Source organism: Cavia porcellus, unplaced genomic scaffold, assembly GCF_034190915.1.
Source record: "Cavia porcellus strain 051 isolate PalLab524CR breed Dunkin Hartley unplaced genomic scaffold, mCavPor4.1 scaffold_31, whole genome shotgun sequence".
Lineage (NCBI taxonomy): Eukaryota > Metazoa > Chordata > Mammalia > Rodentia > Caviidae > Cavia > Cavia porcellus.
The window spans coordinates 10,935,084-10,958,117 of record NW_026947514.1 but is presented as its reverse complement, the minus strand read 5'-3'; the positions used below and the strand labels follow the sequence as shown (position 1 = coordinate 10,958,117).

At 37.1% G+C, this 23,034-nt stretch overlaps 1 protein-coding gene across 10 annotated transcripts in view; it reads right to left on the bottom strand.

Moving 5' to 3' along the window:
- Positions 1-23,034, bottom strand: part of Unc79 (unc-79 homolog, NALCN channel complex subunit) — a 272,072-nt gene that overhangs the window by 82,439 nt on the left and 166,599 nt on the right. For 6 of the 10 annotated variants that reach the window (XM_063241428.1, XM_063241425.1, XM_063241421.1 and 3 more), the window contains 6 exons: positions 14,870-15,156; positions 13,176-13,358; positions 12,451-12,613; positions 9,879-10,028; positions 8,094-9,302; positions 979-1,086 (listed from right to left, as the gene is read on the bottom strand). In XM_063241428.1, the coding sequence (XP_063097498.1) occupies positions 979-1,086; positions 8,094-9,302; positions 9,879-10,028; positions 12,451-12,613; positions 13,176-13,358; positions 14,870-15,156 (2,100 nt within the window). The remainder of the gene's footprint in view (positions 1-978; positions 1,087-8,093; positions 9,303-9,878; positions 10,029-12,450; positions 12,614-13,175; positions 13,359-14,869; positions 15,157-23,034) is intronic. The other 4 variants (XM_063241426.1, XM_063241429.1, XM_063241430.1 and 1 more) reach the window with 2 other exon arrangements.

Genomic DNA, 23,034 nt, shown 5'->3' with positions numbered 1-23,034 from the left:
TTTTTTCTCAGTGCCAAACACAATGCCTGGCACACAGCAGACATTACACAATTCCTGAATGAATGAACGCACAAATGAATGGATGATGAACATGATATGATGTTCCATACTACCAGTCCAACATTTATGTTAAGCTCTTTGTTTGGCTTTTCAGGATTATCTTCATTTCAAAAGATGGTCAAATGAAAATTAACTAGCTCCCCAGCTAGCATCTACATGGAACACAAAATTTGTCAGCACATGTGACACAGGTTTGCACAAGTTGTAGCTTATGTGTCTCTGACTGTTATTAAGAATTTCCTATGCTGAAATCTTGTTGACTCCACTGACAGAGGTGGCACTCTAATGAAACCTCAGTGGAATTCAAGCTTCTTGCAGACAAAGTCTAGGACCCACAATGAAAGGCAGTTTCAAAATGACAGCTTCCTATAGAACCTAAAAATGCCATGTTATTCTAATTTACCAATTCAAAAATGTTATATTTACTCATATGTATTACGTGATAACCTAGATAAAATATTGTCAATGTTATAAGTAATTTAAATTTCATAAACATGTTCCATGCACAATCCTTCTGTGGGCAGCGCTTTGCACATGGTGTATAACCAGAATCATATTTTATATTCAGGTTAGTAATAGATAGCTTTTATTTTATTGAATGATGAAATTCAGTAATTATTCTTTAACAAATTAAGGTTCTCGGCTAATCAGTAACCACAAGTAATCAGATACTTGGTATTTGGACAAAACTGGGCCGTGCTACTCCTCAAGGGCTCATAGAACACACAGCCACACATCCTCATGCATATAATATTTCCTGCATATAATATTTAGCTATTTACATAGCATAGCGTCACCAGGAGCAAACATAACATTTTAAAAAGGAAAAAAATGAAACATGATTGCAAAATTGAAAACAATGCAGTAGACTGTTAAAAATCAATGCACAAGTGGAATGATCAGCAGAGGAACTCTTACTTGATATTGAGGAATGACTACTTGTTTCTGGCACACCTGCTTCTAATGTAGGGGCAGATGAAGATTCTCGTGGCATTTCCAAAGTTGAAAGTCCTTTAGTAGAGGGATCTACAAATTAAAACATTATTTAAAATTTAAGACACTTAGGAAAAGCAAGTTCAAGAGGCAAAATTTTCCATCTTTTTTCCCCTTGCTTACCACACCCACTCAAATCTTTACATAGTTCCTGGCCTATAACTAATAGGATAACATATGTAATAGTTTCAAAGCCCATAGAGGGTTGATTCTGCATTAAAGCCTGCAACTATGGAATGTCTCTTAGAGACTGATAGTATGATTACAAAACTAAAACCGAGAATGTTCACAACACATATCCTTGACTCGTTGGTTAATCTTCCCATACTGAATTTTTCATCTAATACCTAAAGATGCTTAACTGTTCCATTCCAACTATCTCCACCTTTGCCTAGAAGTTTCCTACTCATCATTTATGTCTCAATTCACACAGAAAACTCTGTTTCCAAGGAGGCTCCCAAAGCTCCATTTTCCTCCCAAATGCAAAACATCAGGCCAGGTAAGCATCTTAAACATAGGCACCTTTTCGAAACTTATCACACTATAATGTAATTGTTTACCTCCCTATAAATGTGCTATACCAGAAGTAATTTAAAAGTAAGCACTGCATGTGATACCAAATACTCAGATATTATATTTTGTTAGCTAAACAAGAAACAGACAATACCAGTTCCTTTTTCTATTTGATAACATATTATGGTGAAGTCTTTCCTGCATATATTTACCTATCAATAATGGGAAACTGGCTGGCCCATGTTATTCTAGGTAACAATATACTAAGCTTGAAAACTTTCCAAAAAGTTAAGTAGTTTGTCACAACAAACCTCCTAAACTTTACACATCTTTTTCTGTGATCAGAAGCACCAGGCAATGAGTATACTGAGCTTCTTGGTGACTTGGAGTTACCATCATGACACCTAGTGTCGTACATAGATACTTACTCTAAATAGCTTCAAATTCTTAAGCTAAAAAATATCTTGCCTCATCTTTTTCATAGTGCAAATTGTTTTTTCTTGCCACAGAGTAATCTGCCATACATTCTCATGTATATACAAATCAAGTATTTGCTGTTACGATTGATTAAGCCTGCTAAACTGTCAGAAATAAAAGAAAAATAGATATTAAGTGAGGGTCTGTAAGGAAATTTTTGAATGTTGATTTTGGAACATCTATTTTTTATTTTCAAAGATCTCTGTGAATAACTATGGCTGCCACATTAATGACTTCTTGATAATAAAAAGTATAACTGTTGTAGTTCCCTAAACAGAACAAAAATTACTAGGTATGTTATTTTAGTCTTCATGATATTAAAGATTAAGTATTATTTTTTTCTCCATCTCCTTCCCAAATGATAAGTCCAAAATATCTAATCTCACTCTTACCCTTATTTACCACTATTCTATGTGTGTTGTGACTATGCCACAATAATTTCACTATAGAATGAGAACACTAACGTTTATTTTTAATAATTCCTTGGAAAATTATTATGACTTTTAGAGCTTTGGGTACACTTATTAAAATCACTGATGTATCTATAATCTTAAACAGCATTACTGTAAGAAAATTATTAACAATCACTGGCTTACTAAGACTCCAATCTATTCTCAGTCCTCATGTTATAAAGCCTTTTATCTGTATATAGTTTAAGACAAAAATCTGAACCCATGCTGGCATGGTAGTGCATGCCTATAATCCCAGCACTTGGAAGCCAGAGGCAGAGAATCGTAGCAAATTTGAGATCAGCCTGGGCTACATAGTAAGTTCAAGGCAGCCTGAATTACAGAGCAAGACACTATCTCAAAAAAAAAAAAATTGTGATCCCAGGTATCTGCTTGTCTTAATAGGTTTGTACTGAGTTTTTTCTTATACGAAGGTGCACAAAATGTTGTACTATCCTTTCTCTTATTGGGTATTTGCCATCACTCTCCTCATTAATTGGATAAAATCAGTGAACAAACCAGATAAAAAGCATTGCCTTTAATTTTTATAAGGGGAGATGGACAATAATATGTGTAAAGATAAACAAATTATTGCATGTTATAGATCAATTGTTTGTAGAAGAGAAACAGAGAAAAGAAAAGAAATACCAAGATGCCAGGTAGAGATAGAAAGGTATGCTGTAGTCCAGAGCTGGCCCCATTGTGAGCCTGATTTTTTTTTAAGCCTGATGTTTGATCAAAAAGAAGTGAGGTAATGAACCAAGCAGCTATCAGACAGTTCCAGGTCAAGGCACCAGCTACTGTAAAGGCCCTACAGCAGGAATACATAGGATGTACTCAAGAAATGGCAAGAGATCACAATGGGGAAGTAGGATTGTGGAAAGAACAGTACAAGTGAAGTAAGACAGTTACAGAGGACAGGGACCATGTAGGGCTTTCTAGATATTTAAACAATTCGATATGTTACTATCAAGGAAATGAGGATTCACTAGAATTATGATCCCATGTTTGACAGACTCATGTAGCTCTTGTGTTGAGAGGACATGAAGACAATAATAGTAGAAGTTGGAAGACCAGTTAGGGGGCTTAAAAGTGGTCAGGTAAGAGATATTCATGGATTAGGCCAGGGTAGAAACAATCAGTGTACTACAAGATGATGTCACATTCAGGATGTTTTGAAGATAGAATGTGTTTGCCAGATAAAAAAGGATTCTCAACCAAATTTTACTTTTAGAATACCAACAGATTTTTATTACCAATACATCCACGCAGGCCCCAGTTCTTTACTCTCTCAACTGATGCCAATCACTGTGTGATTTTCAAATTCCTCCCCCAAAAGAAGCAGAGTAGATCTCTCCTCTTGGCTTCAGTTTAGCCATGTGGTTTGCCTTAGCTAACAAAATGCATAGAAGCATAATGTGATCAAAGGCTTGAAAAGTACTTGAAAAGCAACTGGGTTTGCTCTCTTGTGGTTCTGCTATAACCATAAGAAAACATTCCCAGGCCTCATGGAACATAGAGGAGGTTGGTGGGCATGAGAAGCAGAGCCTGGCCACCCAACTAAGTGTAGCATAGCTTAGTCAATCCCCAGATGACCAAGGGACTCTTAAACTAAATACTTATTGCTGTATGATGCTGCTGATTATTATCAATAGCTAACTGACAATAAAGCATGCAAACAATACATAAAGCTGTAAGACTAGATAAGTTCACTAAGAAAGTGAATGTCCATATTGAAGAAGATCAAGAAAAGAGACCTTGGGCACTCTTTCATTAGGGAGACGAAGAAGAACCCACAAAAAAAATTGAGGAGTGACTGCTGAACAAGAGGAAAACCAAGAGAGTACAGAGTCCTGAAAACCAAGTGAAATGCAAGCAATTAACTAAATTAAATATTGAAGACATGTCAAGAGTATAAGACCTAAGAGCCAGCCACTGGATTTAGCAAGAGAGGTCCTTGACAGGTTAACCTGTTAAAGTTAAAAGGAACAATTTTGTTGGTGAAGTGGGAATGACAGCTTTATAAGAATGATTTTTAGAGTGAATACAGTGAGAGAAAATTGGAGATAGTGATAATAGTTGGAAGAATTAGGGTAAAGAACACTGGTTTGTTTTTTAATAAAGACAGAAGATAAGATTATGCCTGTATGCTCAAGTCAAGAGTTCTTTAGAAAGAAAAAAGGGAAGAGAAAGAGTGGAGAATTTGGTGAACTTATATCTTTGAGCAGAATATAGGAAATACAGACAAAATAAGATCTTGGACGGGAACATAGCACACACAGAAAGCTGAGTGCATAGGTGCAGATGCTGGAAAGAAGGAAGTGAAAGGCTATGGAAATTCCTTCTGATGACATCAAATAGGAAAAATGATTGAAAGTGTAGGGAGAAAAGTAGCTGAAAAATCATCACTTGAGAGACTAGAAATATGGAGCAAGAAAATGGTATGCCTGCCAGGTGGCTTTAAGGGCCCAGGTAAGGCTTAAGGTCATGAACTTCAAGTGAGTAAGTCTACATTATGTGTTTTTTCTAGTCATATTCATCTGACAAATACACGTAAATAGAGACTTTAACAAGAGTTGTGTTTAGTCCAACAAATCTGAAAAAGCAAAAGGTATAAGCAGGGACAGCTTACAGTTATAACTTGAATTTAAGATGAGTGAGGAGAAAGGATGTGAAGTAGGAGAGAGATGATAAAGATGATAGAATAAATTAGGAAAGAGGGAAAATGCTAATCAGGTACTAGAAGATGAAATCAATGCTATCAAAAGATTGTGGTTATTGGTAATAACTAGATCTGTGATATGATCTCGGCAATAAATAACTGAGCTAAGGTGTTGGGAAAAAATCCTGGAGAAGACGAATTCCAGGAACTGAGAAACAAAGCTAGAGAGTGTCAAAAGAGACACTAGTGTTGAAATCAACACATATAGGGCAGTAATAATTTAGAAACGAGTAAGAAGAGCCAGGAATCATATTTTTCAGCAAATAAGAAAGAGCCAGTTTAGTAATGGTGTAACAACGAGACTGTGATTGGCATGGTGAGGTAACAGGAGATTCAAAACTGGGAATTGTTAGACGCAAAGAGAGAATGGTCTGAATGAATGATGTCAAGAAAGATGCCTAATCTCTCGCCCAAGCCCAGTGATGCAGAGCTGTTAGGAAAGCAGTATCTTCAGGAACAGCAGGGCTTCTATTAAAGGCAATGAAATAATCACTGGGGAGAGAACATATAAGAGATTTTGTTCATTAAGGATCTCGAATTTCTGAGGACACAGGGCAAGGGTGTGTTTGTGGTGCTGGGGATTGAACTCAGGGTTTTACACTGAACTACCTCCACAGCCCTTTCTTTCTCCTCCTTTTTCCCCTCCCCCTCCTCTTCTTCCTCCTCTTTTTCTTCCTTTTCCCCCTTCCCTTCTTCTCTTCTTCCTCCTCCTCTTCTTTTATTTTTGAGACAGGATCTTGCTAAATCACCAAGTTGCCCAGGCTGGGTTTCAACTTGCTTGTGAATTGGGGCAGACTGGTAGAAAACTTCAGAACTTCAGCACACTTTCTGTGTGCAAGGTCTTATGGAAATCTCGGGGAGATGAGGGAGTGACTCAGCACTCGGGGACCTCTCACCAAAACCAAAAATAAAACTGTCACAGAAAGTGCACAATAAAATTAGTCCTGGGCTTCAGGTAATTAGCCATGAGTGGCAAGGTTGTGAGTCTGCAACAATTAGATGGTGTGGGTGTCTGGGCCTCTCACTCCTGCTGGGAGAGGCAAGAAAGTCTAGGGAGATCTGAGTCATCCTTTGAGTTCATGGGAGCCTCCTCCCAGTGCCCAGCAGGGAAGGGCAGAAGAGCTATGTGTCTGCAGGAAGTAGAGGACGGCAGAGCTAGACAGTGTTATAATAGTATAATAATATAAAACAATTTAAAACACTTAGTCATAAAATTGAGGGAGTAGGAGGCAGAAAGGGCTAAGCGATGAAAAAAGGAATTGGGATGTTTTATGTACAGGCACAACTCCAAACAAGGAACGTAAACTTTATGTACTACAAATGTGTACAGAAATAAAAAAAGGATCAAGAAATGCGTAGAAGGAGGGTAAGAAAAGGGGATGGAAAAAAGGAATTAAGATGTGTTATATACATGTACCAAATGCCCACAAGGAATGTAAACATTATGTACTATACACTTGTACTAATAAGCTAAACAAATTATAACTGTCAGATACTTTTCTCTTATTTTGATGTCAAATATATGAATTTGAAAACAATTTCCTCTTTGGTAGCCAGGGAGCAACGACCTAATGGTGAATGAGGTGGGTAAACGCATGCATACACAAACACATATTAAAACCTATTTGCCCATCGTGGGGCCCTATAAATTCTACCCTATAAATCTCTGTAGTTTCTAGGCCAATGCTATCCTTTACCCATATGAAGAAATTTTCCTGGCTCCATACAGCAAAAAGGCATTCCAGTTTCCTTTGAAATCTCCCTGACTTACTGCATTTTCCTGTTATGTACAAGACCTTTTTCCCCTTTCTTTGGCCAGAGCATGACCCTCTCCAGACATACTGCTGTTCAATCAGCAGACATCTATGGAACAGCTTTAAACACACAGTTACCAGCCTGGGACAAATTAAAAGAGCCCAAGCACATTCTCACAGGAGTTCCTTTAAGGCGAAGCAGTGAATAGAGTAGGACTAGAATTGGAAGGACAGTGCAGGCAGTTTGACCTGGAACAGTGCCCATCCCTTCTTCCTCTGAGCCTCTGAATCCTCTTGTATAAAAAGAGGTTGCTAGACTACAGGTCTATAAGATCTTTGTCAGTTTTCAATGTTCTCTGGTCTCTGAATGTACTAAAATTAAGTGTCACTGCCCAAACAGCATTGCAATATTACAGAAGTGTACTAGTACTAGTATAGTATTAGCTTGGCACTTTTTAAAGTTATCTTCTAAGAAATAGAGTTTCCAGGAAAACATATGAAGTGATGCTTGAGACAAGAAATTCATGTGCTCTGCCAATTTCATCATCAAATGGTGTCCATGGATTAAGGTCTAGGTGGTAACTGGTAGTTTCTGGTTCCTGATATTTGGTTAGTATATGCAATCAAGAGCAGATTCTAAATGATTACACAGTCAGTTTTTAATCATTTCAAGTACCTTTGCTTTATTTTAGTGCTTTACATTTATTTCTCCTTTGGATTGTATCATCATAGAACAGGAAAAAGAGCAAAAAGAGTTCAAATTTATGGCTTCTGTTTGAGAAAGGCTAAAATTACATTTGAAATCCTGATATGAATTAACCATTGCCTCGTATTGCCAAGCACAGTCAAGAGCTAACTATAGAGTTGAGAGACAACAAACACAGAAACATTTATGGAGCCAGAAGAAACCACAACTGAATCCACCACATTCTACTAACTTAGCAGGAAGAATTCAGAGCAGGAAGAATGAAGCCATTATAATGGCTGATATTATAAGACTTTGATATTATAAGACTCTGATATTATAAGACTTTGAGTTTGATAGATATTCTTTGCCAAAACTCTGCCAGGTAAGATGCGCAAACTTGAAGGTAAGGCTGGGAAAAAGAAGAGAGATGAGCTTACCTGGATCTTTCTGTTCTCCCAATTTGTCTAGAATGTTGAAGGAGATGTCAAGGTACTCTCTCTGGATAGCACTGACTGCAATCTTTCTTTGTTTCCTCTGCCTGGGAACAATCTGAATCTTAAATTCTGATTCCTCAGCTCCATCCTCCACCTTCCTTTCAGGATTCTGTTCTGTATCAGATTCGGCACTGGTATCAGGCTTCTCACTTTCTGTTGGATTCTCAGCATCTTCAGGAACTTTGAGAAGTACAGTTTTTACCCCTGAGGTTGGCATCTGCCCAGGTTTCTCTTCCTCAGTGCCAGGGTAATGATTATCATCCACTGACATCTCAGGGAGAGCAAATGACTTCTGGAGGAGATCTCGCTTTTGCTTAAGTGTTAGTGGGCTGCCAGAGAACTCTCGCAGTTCCTCTGGCTTTGAAAAACCTTCCGAGTCCGTAGGATCTTCCAGGAATATGAGTGCAGAGTCTTTGTTATCTACTGACTGATTATTTCCTGAGTCCTTAGAGGAGAAATCTTTGGAACAGTCCTCTATACTTACTTGCACAAGAGGAGTAGTGCTTAGGCTGAGGACGGAGGGATGGCTCAGGGTAGAGGGGGAGGAGGCAGCATTGTTACCGGAAGCGCCATCATTTCCCTGGTTCATCATTTCCTCTTCATCACTCTCCACGATTCTGAGAGGTGGAAGAGGTTCAAATATAAGAGAGTCGCTGTCTGAAGTTGAGAGTATGGAGTGTTTTTCAGGCCCCGATGTTGAATCAGAAGACAAATCTATCAGATCTAAATCTTCTTTAGGAGCAGCCTTCGCTGGAGAGTCAACTTTCACCTCAAATGTCTCCATGCAGTTTAACCTAACTTCTGGTATTACAGGCCTTCGGGTTTCTTGAAAACTCTCCATAGCTGGGTTCTCAGGTATTTCAATGGTGTCAGGCCTTGTAGCAGAGTTCTGTCTAGAACGTCCATGGTCATTTTGTCTTTGTATGATGTAAGCAGCTTGGGCAGGAGGCTTATCTATGTCACACCGATCTATGCAAGACTTTCTACGATGCTCATCTAATGTAAACAAGAGGGAGTCTGCATTCCCTATATCAAGAGATTTTTGTTTTAAAGAGCGCAGCTTTTTTTTCTGAACACTTTCTTCTCTCACACAGTGGAGAATGCTGTCTTGTAAAGCACCCGTTTCTCTATATTCAGCCAGTTCTATTTCACCTAATTAAAACAGAAAAAGCTAGTACTATTTTACTTGGAGATTTTACCATCTTTCCCCTCATATTTGGGCACACTATTGGCATAAATCATAATCACAATCCCAGCTCCACCAGAATGGAAATCTGACTTTCTGGCCAAATTCTTGTAAGGCTCATTCTAATTTCAGAAACTGAAAAATTTTGGAATGAAAGAAATCAAAAAGGTAGTTTAAGATCTGATTTCCAAAATCAAGCTTTAGGATAATTCCTCAGCTCTGTTCATTTGTACATAGAAGAGGGGATCATTTTTTGGCTGAGGCAGATCTAGGAAACTGTATTCATATTGTGTGAAAGAGAAGCAAACATTTTGCAACAAATCAAATCAAGCAATGGCCCTTGAAGACAATCATGACGTTAATGATGTATCTGTTAATTCACGTATATATATAAATGTGTATATATATACTGTTGTGCATACATATATATAAAATCAACAATATCAAAATATGTGGTAACATAATAAAATTAAGATTTCACCCCAAACAAACAGTAGAGTACAACATTTCTGCATAAAATTACTAAGAGAAAAAATTCATACTTCTCTGAACATTCATCTCAACCGGCTGATATTTCACCATTTTGCTGCCGCCTATCCTTTTCAATCTTGCAAAAAAAGTTTGAGACTCTTTATTGCAGGGTCCAGTAGGTGTATCATGAATATCAGATTCATCAAAAACACTATCTTCTTCTAATTGGGGAGAGAAAGTCAAAATTACACTTAAGAGGTTACTCTCTCTTAGGCTGTGTCTACACAAGCATTTCAGTGAAAGCATTCTGGAACAGTCTGGGGTGTTTTCTTCAAGTCTAGCAATGGGTTGATATTTCACCCAGGCTTCAAATTAACCATAGGCTGAGCAATGCAACCTGTTGGAAGATTACCCATCGTTTTTTATGTGACAATTGGCAGCATTTTTGAGAAGCATTTCAATATTCCAATAGAGCATTCCTGGCGAAACTTTTCCAGTACGCTTAAAACCAAATGATACACAGATGCCAGCTATTTTGCTCAGAAGTTTATGACGATACTTGAACTTGCCTGTACTGAGTAGAATTTCAGGCTAATTTCACAAAGGGAAATTAAACAAGATTAGTGGGTCTTGCCCCTTCCAAAAAGTATATGCCTTGTTGGGATACGGGAACTGGCATAGACACAGCCTAACAGTACATGCACCTTATACTTTGTGAATGCAAAATACTGTACTCTACATTTGCAATGAAACACACAACACACAGATAAAGCTTAGAAAAGCCACTTGTCATCTCAAAAGCTCCACAAATGATTATGGACTGAAAGGGTAAAATAAAGGAAAAGGAAAACAGAAAATAACATTTCTTCCTATTAAAGAAGACTCTTCTGTGAGGTGTTTACCATGTGTAACTCTTACAGGTCTGATGAATCCCAGAAAGAATTTTTGACTTTTCTAATCTTAAGTCTCCATAACAAATGGATCACTTGGCATGCCTACTAAACTTATATCTTTGTCCTTTCTTCTATCCCCGTGTGTTCACTTTTAAAATAAAATAAACCTAAATACACATTAGTAGGCAAAGAATTGTTATGTTGCAACTCACAAAGTACACTTAAACAATTTTCTTTTTCCATCCTTTGGAAAGGCCAATACCATATACGAAGCAGCAAAAGAAAAGGATATTAACATGCATTTTAGTAACACAATAAATGGAATTAACCTACTATTTGAACTGAGTACACTAGAATTAGATTTGGCCTATGTTTATAGCTATATATGATAAAATGAGGCTGCGGTGGGATTATGATTATTCAAAATTTCTTAAATACAAAGGAAGAATAAAAGTGTTAAGTTTTAAGGATTTATCCTATCCTAATGCACAAAAGTCTACAAGCAAATAAAATCTAAAGCAGTAAATGCAGAAATAACCATAATAATCTTTTTAAATCAAATAAAAATATTATAGACCAAAATGGATACAAAGCTCCCAGTGAACTTCCACAGAGATGAGAATGTCCACCAAATTCTCAAGTTTCTGGAGAAATGTAACAAAATGATCTATTTTATTTCTCTTTTTTATCCTTTTTAAAATAATCTTTGAAATATACAGTTTTTGAACAAATAGCTATTGAGATTTCCATTACACAGCTGTGTAATAATTTTCAAAATATGCTAAATATTAGAGAAAGGAAGACAGAAGATGGCATCTCCTATGCAGAAAGGTTCATCTGGGATCAGCCCAAACACTGAGAACACTCACAATTTAATAGAACTTACCCCCACCCGATTACCCAAAGACTACAACCTAAGCTAGTAGGCAAGATAGTCTTCAAGAAGGATCTGAATAGTTCCAGAATTTAAAGAAGTCAACCTAGATTCTTGACTCTTTAAGCAATAGACAAACAATGTAACCCTGGCTCCAATTCCTCCTACTAAGGTATTTCCTAAGAATTCGGGTTGTATTGACACTATAAGTGGTCACCAGACACCTGGCTTTCTCCCAGAATTGGAATAGATGATGTGTCTAATCATACCATGTGTGACATTCACTACAGATACGAACCTTGGTTCTTTATCTCGCACCTGAAAACACCCAGACCATAATTTTATTATAATTAAAGTTTAATTCTGCTGTCTCCTTTGAGGGAAAGTTATCAATAGAAAAATTGTCAACATTGGAAATAACTCAAACTTATGCACTAGAACTGTTAAATTTCAATAATGAGGCTAAGAAAAAAGCATTTCAACAAATTTAGACTCCATTCAAATTCTATGGGTACCAAGTTCAGGGGTAAACTAGCGAATCTTAAATGATGGCTCTTCTAATTACCAACCAAGACAGTCCAAAAACAAGATGTCTCCAACATATAAGGAAAAGTTTATAAAACTTTCTTAATCAAATGGCTGAAAACATTTTACATAACATGATTTCTTAAGGATTTTAGAAACATATCAGTTATTTCTCAATTAAAAAGTTAAGATAGCAACATTCATGGGAAAGTTGAGATTTAAAAAATAGTGATTTGTTTTATTTCACAATGATATTTGAGAGCACTCCTTTATGTCCTAAGAAAAGAACTGTCCATAAACATATTACGTATATAAACAAATTTGTGGGTAGAATTTTTATATGGAAAGTACCTTTCTCTTTTTCGCTGTATCTGCTTATATTACTGTTGTCACTGTACAGAGGTCCTGTCGTTGCATGGGGCTTGCAGCTATGGTACTGTGCATTGAGCGTATTGACTGTTATGTGAATCAGGTGCAGCAGGATTTTGCTGATATCACAGTCTCTGTATGGATACTGATCAATAAAAGAGAGGGAGAAAAATACAAACAGTCATTTTAAAAAATAAGCTTTTCTAATTGGTCATGCCAGATTCTCTCTTAGTATCTTTTGGGTATAAAAAGACTATATAGAAAAGTAAAAACACAGATTTTTGATCATGGCTATATATATATATATATTCTCTTCCTCTTCCAATGAAAGTAAAACAGGCCAGTTTACAGTTACAACTGCCTTCAAGAACATTATTTGGTATAGATAACTGGTGAATACAATTTCAAATATCTTCTTCGTTTTCTAGCTGAGAATATGAGCACAATCAGAAGTTACTAATCAGTTCCTCACAATTCACTATTTTTAAAAACATTGTGAGAGCATGTATTGATATGGCCTCCCATTTCTACTTTCATTTCAGTAGTTCTTGCTTCTCAATACTAACTGAGAGAAATATCATGATGATTCTTCTAAAAGTCAAATTTTTTTATCCTAGCAAATTCTCAAATCTCTTAGGTGTTTTCCTAAAGCTGAACTCTCTAAGAGGACCACTCCACCCAAAAACAGAGGGACTGCAGCAATTCACCTTGTAAAGGATGACAAGTAAGGCCTTCAACCACATCTGCCGGATGTGAGGTTTTAGGGACCAGAGGGAACAACGAGGCGGCTGTTGGAAATAATGCCGTAGTTGAGGACAAGAGCAGTATTTGAGCACCTGAACTACCAAGGGAAGAAGATGTTTTCCCAAGTTAATGTTATAGTCCATAACCTGAAACAGGAAAAATATTAGTAACTGAAAGAAAACTATAAAGAATCCTTAGAAGTCAAAAGGAAAAATTTAAACTATCACAACAAAAACACATGCATCTCACAAAATATTAGTAGTAACAATAGCCAGTATACATAAAAGGAGAAAAGCTCAACCTCACAAGAAATATTGTAAATTGAAAGCTTTTTTCTATTTACTTCATTATCTACTGAAAATAAAAAATAGATTATTTAAAATATTAAACTGTTAACTAGAATTGAACTAGGCTTACTGGGAAAAAAATTATACTGGCAACCAGAATGGGCACTAGTATATACCACTCGCACCACTTAGTACAACCTTTCATGACAGGATGTATTCAGAGTTTTAAAAAAAAGCACATACCCTTTTATATAGCAATTAAATGCACTCTCTAAGGAAATAATCAAATAAGCATTCTAAGAACTATGCGTAAAGATATTCGGCAAGGCTTTGCTGTCCCAAATTGAAATTAATCTCCATATTCAACAATACGGAATTATCAGTTACCAGTATCAGTAAGAGATTAACTACATGCATACTACTCTCACTTTGCTTATTTGTTTTCATTATACTACAGTGTTTGAGCTCACTGATAGTAATGATTACCATCTCTTGAGTCCATACCATGAGACAGCCACTGATTAAGTGCTCTGCAATATGTCATCTCTAATAAATCTGTTACTGATGAGCAAATGAGAAGGGGATGCCTAAGAACTAATAAGAGTGGCAAAACTGCAGTTGACATTAACATCTTTTTAGCCCCAAGTCCTACACCCTTGCAGACTGGTGCAGTTACCCTAGAGAGCAAAACGAATAGCATTAATTTAACTAGTCACAAATATTTGCCAATTATCCAGCAATTTTGTTCCTGCATCCATATCGCAAAAGAATTCTCACAGTAGTTTATAGGTGCATATACAGGATGTCCATTACTAAGCTGTCTGCTGTAGTAAGGAGTTGGAGACAATATGAAGTCCATCACTAGGGGAATGGATAAGTAGTGTGGGAAATACAGAGAATGGCATGTGATACAACAGTTTGAAGTAGCAGATAAACATGGAAAAGCCAATAATGATTACCATAACTCTCCACTGGAAGTCAAAAAGGAAAAGGACTTTTTAAAAAACTCACATGACAACTTCCACCTCTTTATCATTTAATGGGTATAGAATTTTAGAATGATAAAGTCTAGAGATGGAGAATGGTGGTTGCATAACAAAGTCCAAGGGCTTAATGCCACCAAATCGTAAGTTGAAATATGGCTAAAATGATCAATTTTATGTCACATTTTACAAAAACATTCCCTTCATGATACTAAGCTGCTGATTCTTATTTATTTCTATGTTAATCTTCACAAACTGACTAATGCCAACTAATTTGCACGATCTTTTATTTATACTCAATCAGCATGAGTTTCTAAATGGAATTTTATGCCTTGCTTATATCCAAAATCTAATATTGTGACTTCTGAAAGTTGTTAGTATACTTACTTGGGCAATTCCAGCAATAAATGCATTAAAACAAGTTGACAGGCGCATTTTCTGAGGTGCAATCATGAAGCAGCCTTCCTGTTGGTCATAACCAAGTAAGACATACAGGTGTCGCTTGACGGTGTTGAAGGCCTTTGCGCTGCTGATGTCTGACTCCGCGCTGCTCTCATCCTTGGCCATGAACTTCATTAGCACTGTGATCAGCTGGTGAACTGTCTGGTGGTCAATCCCTGCATCTTCTGGGAGCAGGTCCTTGATGGTATTGTCATTCTCAGGAGATTGTTGACCTGTCAGTGCAAGAAAGGCTATCAGTGGGCAGCACCCCAGCAAACAAGTTTACACCAAAATATCACTTGATGTTGGTAAAGACCATTTTCTCTGTTTCTACTATATATTTAAAGTTTCTTTTCTAGACAAGAACCTCAAAGGTACCAAATGGCCTCCTAGGCAAAGCATCACTTCAGAGGCAGAAGCCACCACATTCATCGCTAACCAGATTATTCAAGAGTGAGAAGGAGGAGACAAAATCACACAGAGGTGAGACAGTGTTGTCCTCCCACCATTGCTAAGCTGCATTTAGCAATTTTTAAATATGCTGGCAAAGTCTTATACTCAATGATAATGAGAAGTTTCCCTTCCAGTTTTGTTAAATGAACAACCACAAAAATAGTAGTCTGGCATCCACTGAACACAAAAAGATTCATTGGACTACTTTGCCACCTGAATTCATTTACATTCATGAGTCTGCTGATTTAAAAAAAAAATTCCAAATCTTGACATACCGGCGTATATTCTTTGAATGAGATAGTCAAAATTGTAAATAGCAAATTAAAACTGCTGCAATATGTAATGAGGAACATACAAGGGGAGGCGGCAAAGACAGAAAGGGAGAAAGAGAAGTAAGAATGTTTAAAAACAGAAAAATACCACACGAAAGCGAGCTGAAAGTTCACATGCAAGGAATACCTCAGTCCTTGGCTTCCTCTTAGCCTATTAGGTAGCTACCTGAGTAACACACTGGCATTGACCTTCTTTGTCACTTTTCAAAGTAAGACATATTAGATATTGTTCCTTTGCCCCTTTTAAGATTTGGTTTAGGTCTTTAAATGAAAGAAGATTGATATTTGCTCTTTTATATTTATGCTTTGGGGACGACTCAAATTCATATCCTTCCTTTGATAAGCAACATTAGAATTTCCAAATTAAAAAGAAAGCTTTTGTCTAAGAAGTTAGGTCAGCACACCAGCATTCTCATCTCTAATGCTTCAAGGAAAAATTACACTAAATGATGACAAAAATTACACTAAATGATTGGTAAAATCATTGTAAATAAGGCCCTGGCTACATCAATTATAACTTTTGTGTAAATGACGCACCACAACTAGGTAGCAGCTTATATCCACTGACTCTTCAGTTAATCTGGAACAATATCAGTCTTCCAGGATTTTGTCAAAATAAGCAAGATATAATAAATATCTTCATGGACTATAGAAATTAGCTGTCTGAGGCCCAAACATTCTTCCCTGGGGTGGCTGTATGAAGGTAATGTCAAATTCGGAGATCACTAATTAAGACTTGCATATAAGGTAACAAGCTTGGTTATCTAGTTTCCCTAGATGATCACAATAATGTTAGTCTGTTCAAAAATGGTAAGCTGAGAAGAGCTCATTGACGATGACTAAGAGGTGGCAGAGAAGAGCTCATTGACGATGACTAAGAGGTGGCAGAATCAACTTTGTCTAAATGTTCTGATGTAGGGGAAATCCTATGATGTTTGTCAACATGTCATTAGGATATTAACATTTTCTGTCTCAAGTTTGTTCATGAAGGAAACTTTCTGTCTCAAGTTTGTTCATGAAGCAATATATGTTAGGGAATTTTTCTACCAAAAATCATTCAAATGATTTGAATGTGTAGAGTAATGAACGAATTAATATTATTTATTAGATATGCATCAGAAAAGAAATAAATTTATGTGGAACACTAAGAGGCTCAAAATACAAAGCATGATTGTACATTACAACTACATTAAACACGTTACTATAGAATTTGGTCAAAAGAAATACTTAGGTAAGTACTTATAAAGTAAATTTTAAAAGTTTATAGAACTTTCTTTTTTCATTAAAAATACAGATTATTGTACTACTTTATAACTAGAGGAACATTAATACTTTGAGCAAGTTTGGGCCAAGAGTGAGTCAAGAATGCGAATCCAGGTTCCCTGAAGGACCCAATGTTATTGTAGCAGCAGGTAATGGCTATTGTAGTATAGTATCAACACTCAATTCCTTTTAGCTCTGAGGAGCAAGGTTAAGGAGAACATGCATTGCTGTCTAGACTGGCTCCTCCAACTCTAAAATGACTAGACTCCAAAATTACAAAGTTTTTTTAATGGAAAATGTCTGAAAGGGAATTGTACTTTTGATTTATAGCCCTGAAAATCGAAAGAGCTCATAGATTAGAATTCAAAGGAAGCTTCCAATTAGGGGCTTGCCTCCTGTTTTTCTATCCCAAGTCAAGTCTAGAAAATAAGCTGTCAGACTCCACTTTAAACTGCAAAAACTCATTCCCATTACAAATGGACATTTTTTCCAAAAGTGTGTGAAGCCTTACGTTTTCCCAGAAAATCGTGTTTTCCTAATGATTGGCATTTCATATATGCCCTGATCTCACTTCATCTTTGGGATTCATCTTTGTTAATTTTCAGTCTTTCTGTTTGACCTCTGCTGCTTCTACTTGTTAGTAATGACTGATCTTTAACAAACCATTAAACGAACTGAAAAAAGAATAAACTAATGAAACATAAATTTTCAAAAAAATTTTAATTCCAAAAAAAGAGTTTACTCCTCCCATTATGGGTACTGCGAGTCTGCAGTTTACCATCTGTCTTTAAAATAGAGTAGGCTTATGACTGGTACTCTTCACACAAAAGAGTCACCTTAACGAGTTCTCTGAGAGAAATGAGCTGCAGACAAGTTGGGGTGTGTATTGATAAAGACAATGGATTTCCATTTTAAATCTAAAAACCTACATTATTTCCTCTAAGATATGACAATTTAAAATTTTAATAGTTTTTAATTCTAATCTATGCAGTTCCTTTATCTATCTTAACTATAGCAATTTAATGTATTCAGAGGCTTGATTTTGTGATTTCTATAAGAAAAATAAAGGCATCCTTACAATCACAGAGGCAGTGCTAACCCTACCATACCTTCAGTGTGGACTGTATCCACTGCAACTTCCCCTCAGAGTTGAATAACTGGTTGAAACTCCAAAAGTAGGAGTCAATGTTATATGAAAGCAGGCATGATCAGGATCTGCTTTTCCAGACTTGTCTGCTGTCACTCCACCCACAACGCTCTCATTCCTATAAGCCGGGTACTTGTGGGTCTCAGAATAGATCCACTTTTGTGATTTTGATCTACAGTACTCTTTTCCCCCTTTTATGTGGGTCTGGACCCCAGAAGCCATTCTGAATAAATATGGCCACCCTCCCCTCAATAATTGGATGTGATTCCTGAATTCTGATACTTTCCACAAATAAGAATGAAAAGGAAGATAGGAGGGAGAAAGAGAAGAATAGAGAATTTCCTTTAGCATTTCCTAACATTCACATGGCAGAGGACTACTATGCAAACAGAACACTTTATTTATCCATTTACTAAATGTCCACTCCTTGAAGGCACTGCTATGTCTTCTCTATTTTTATATCCTTCAAAGCATATGGAACTATGTCAGACATATAACAGATGCTTATTTTTGGTAACTATCAAAGTACACTGAGTTCAAGTAAAATTTTCAATCCTGTCCTCTATATAAGAGAAAAGTTGATGAAGTGCCCAAATAGCAAGTAAATGACTAGGGAAACAGAGAACCTCACTCTGTATAAGTTGACTCACTGATCCCTCTGTCACAGCAACAAGTAAAAATTAGATGGAGGAAGTAAAGACTCTGCCCAGGAGCTTAATCTGCATTTGGTCTAGAAGAGCCAATGTTCAAACGCTATAAATAAGGATGTGTTTTTCACAGAGTCTGATTTATACTGCCTCATTGATCTCAATATCTCATTACTTTAAAGCTCCATTTGTACCAGGTCTGTTGTGTACATACAGTCATCGAAGAGTGTAGAAGAGCTCAAAACAAAAAATAAGAACAAAAAGGGGTGAGGATGTAGCTCTGGTTTCAATCCCTAGTATCATCAGAAAGAGGAGGATGGGAAGGGGAAGGAGAAAGAGGAGAGGAAGAGGAGGAACAGTAAAGGGAAGAGGAAGAGGAAGAAGGAGGAGAAGAAAGATGAGAGGTGGGGAGGAGAAAGAGAAAGGAGGAGGAAGAGGAAGAAGAGGAGGACAAGGTGGAGGAAGGAGAAGGAAGGGAAGGAAGGAAGGAGGAACAGGAGAGGGACAGGGCACAAGGGAGAAAGAGAAAGGAGGGAGGAGGAGGAGGAAGGGGAAGGAGAGGGGAAAGAGGAAGTCTTGAAAGCTGATGCCAGCAGCCACGTTCATATTCTCCTTGCTCCTCATGGGTACTTTTGGCCTCTCCTATCCTACATCTTATCACTATGTATTTACATCCTGTCCATCAATCCAAGTCTGCTTTAAAAGTCACCTGTCCACAAAACCCTCACGGATTGCCCCAGGTGGCAGACAACTCTCCTCCCACTACATTTGACAGTAACCACCCTAAGTACCACTACATGTACTCTAGATGAGAATTAACTGGTATTCACAATTTATCTTCATTACTTAACCACAGGCAAGTTGAGAATGTAGAAAGCTCTAATGCATCATTGCATTCTTCATGCATCCTGATAGAACAAGTAAAAAGGTTGGCTTAAAAAAGTTTATTTTCCAAAATATACCAAAATATAATTTCAAACAAGAGCATTCCCATAAAACAACTGTACCCTCTGATTTTTAACTTTAATGATCAATGGGTATTTTGTAAGTTTAAAAACTACTGATTTTTAAATTATCTGTAAAAGGAAAGAGAGAGCCCAAAGGGAAGTTATTTGGAATACTAGGCTGGAACACTAACAACAAGGCAGGAGGTCAGTACAAGAGTTGTACCAGTGCAACTAACTTAGTATATCTTTGTAGATACACACGTAGACAAGAGAACTCCAGAGTTCTCCACAGCTAGAACAGAACTGGGAAAACGCTGCACCCTGAGGATTTGGTCAGCACTGGTCACCAATTTGGGGAAGGCCCTTTGCTCTAGATACAGGTGAGCTTAAACTGCACTGTAGCAGGCCTGAATGGTCAGATCAACTCTATAAGCAGAATGGTGCCTCATGTCCCACAGGGAAGAAATACCCTATGACCAATTCATCAAGAGATAGTTCTAGCAGAAAAAAAAGAGATCCAAGACTCCTGAATGCAAGTATCAGTTCTGCCCCTTAAGTAGTCAGACATGATCTTCAGCAAGTCAGCTAAACAGAATGACTTAATTCTTCACTGTGTCAGTTTCCTGTCCATGTTTGAAGTAAAAAATTAATATTTGTCATATATCCAGAGTTGTTAGGAAGTCAAAGTTTACTGCATAAGTATTCTTTTTAGGAAAAGACTATACATATATGAAATATTGTATTATTAGTATTTACTTATCATTTATTTATGATAAAAAACAAGATATAATTAATTACCTTGTGTTCACAGGATTGATAGTGTTTGTTTAGTACTGTGTTGATATAACTGCTGCATTGTATTCAGATAATATTCAATATTAATTTTTTGTGTCTAGAGTAAGTATCCAAAGACAAAGAATCCCTGGATTTTTTGCTAATGCTGCAAGAACAAAAATGCATTAACATTAGCAAAAATATATCTTACATCTAATTGCACAGGTTTCAGGTTAGCACTTCAAAATATTGTACATTTCATCTGTTAGGATGAAAAAGAGTGCTGAATTCCTAGAAGTACTGATCATATGTGACTTATAAATAGGGCACTGAGAAACTCTGGGCTTGAGGTCCGTATCTGTCACCAACAAGCCTGTGACACTTGTTCCTTTGTGCAAAAGTCTATAAAATGTTTCTATGAAATGGGGATGTTAGCGTATCTCTAATGTTTCAGTGATAGCATTCTATGAATTTTTTTTATAGGTACAAAGGCTTTCAGTTTGACTCATAAAAATCACAGAGGATCAGCTCCTTACAAGCCTTGAAGAATACACCTTTGGCAGAAAATAGAATTTTCTGTTTCATTTGCTGTGATTCCTATGTAAAGGATAAGATCAAAGAGTCGTCAAAAACATTCCGTATAAAAAGTAATCAAAATTAAGTCTTGCTGCTCAACTAAGTATTTGCTTTATTTCAGGCCTCCTCAAGAAGAGGTCTGCACAGAGGAGCTCATTACTTTAGAACAAACAAAAGAATGATCTTTAAGCAAGTCCTTTGGTCTCCACTTAATTCCTATTTTAAACCATCCTGCACTATTTTATGAATATCCTGGTCTGCCTTTCCTCCAAATTAAAACATTCAACGTCCAACAAGTAACAATGTAAAAAATGGAACACCAGTTTGAAACTGCCTTGTGAGGGAAGCCAACTGTTTCCAAAACCAAGCAAGTTTTACTTATAGGAGTGTCATGCAAATTACCTTCCTAAAAATGTTAGCTTCATATTTAATTTAAACAATGTTATTATCTATCTCTTTCCCATTTGGTCATTTGTTGGGATAATTAGGTGAGTGAAAGCTTTTCTTAACTTCAAGAAACACATGTACTTGTTTTCCTTCAGAGGGACTCTTTTGGTTGGATTAAAATGGGTATTTAAAGACTAGCATTTCAACAAAGCCTTAAGAGAAAAAGATGAGAAAAAATTAAGAAAAGTCATCAAATTACATAAGAGCAATCTCAAAGAGGCCTAATTGAATGGGAACTGCTGGTTGGAGTTCACATTTCCAATGAAGCTCTGGATCAGACACTTATTTATATCCTATTTCTTTTTTAAAATCACAGCACAGTAGAAAGATGAGCAATGTATATATCAAGGTATAAGGACTCTGCAAGTCCCACTATTCCTTTTTTCTCATCAGCTTTAAAAGAGAAAATATACTTTTGGCCACCATCTGCCACCTGCATTCGCAACTTTTGGGGTTTGCTTTTTTCCTCTCCTACTCCTGACTTCCTCTTTCAAGTAATTTTTCTATAACACATAATACATGCTATCCTCAAAATCCTCTTTCTTGAAATGTTATTTCTGAGAGGATTACTAACATTCTGAAAAGTTTATCTTAAAAGTTACCTAGATTGAAAACTAAATATTCTGTACTATGATACATAGGTAGTAGGTGCCAAATTTGTTTTTGACAAATAAGCAGGTATTCAGAACCTCTCCAATCTTCCCAGTGAATAATGGCACCACTGGTGTGCATAATGTTCAGTCATAATATCCTTGGCAAGTCATCAGAAAGCTTACTTCCTGCAGGCGGCAGTGCAGGCAGGAACATGCAGCTAGATTCACCTCTGCAGCTCGTCGTCATTATCTGAAAAGGCTTGCTTCCTGTGGGCAGCCAGTGCAGGCAGAGAGACCCAGCCAGATATGCTCAATACAGACCACCATTGGAGACCTTTGTTTCCTTCAGGCAGCCAACACTCGTTGGGAGAATCAGACAAACACACTCCTGTGTGTCTGCCACCATCAGGGGAGTCACAGTGTAGACATGCAGGCTGAGAGAAGCAGTCCTGTGACCACCCACCCCTGTCCATCAGGGAAACCTCAGTGTAGCTGCATGGGTCTGGACATGCCCTGTTACTCCCTTTAAACCTGGGGTCAGAGGAACCCAAGTGCCTGTCCCATTTCCCTACACCATGAAGGGGCAACCAAAGTGGGAAGTTCTGGGGACCCCACAACCAGCTTGTTGGAAGGAACCCAGGAGAACGTCAAGACAAAGGAGCAAAAGGCAATCTCAGACCTCCATTCCACACAGAACAAGTCTGCGAGATACAGTCATGGAAGAAAAATGGAGTCACACACCTGAAATCTCTGAGAGGATGGCAATTCAAGTAAAGAAACAACTTCATGAGATTGTAACAGCAATCAAATCACAAATAATGTCTCAGGTAAAAGAAGAAATATAATGAAAGAATTGCTTAACATATCTAAATAAGACAGATAAAAAAAAGAGGAGCACAGGAAAATGATTGAAACCTTGAATGAACAATATA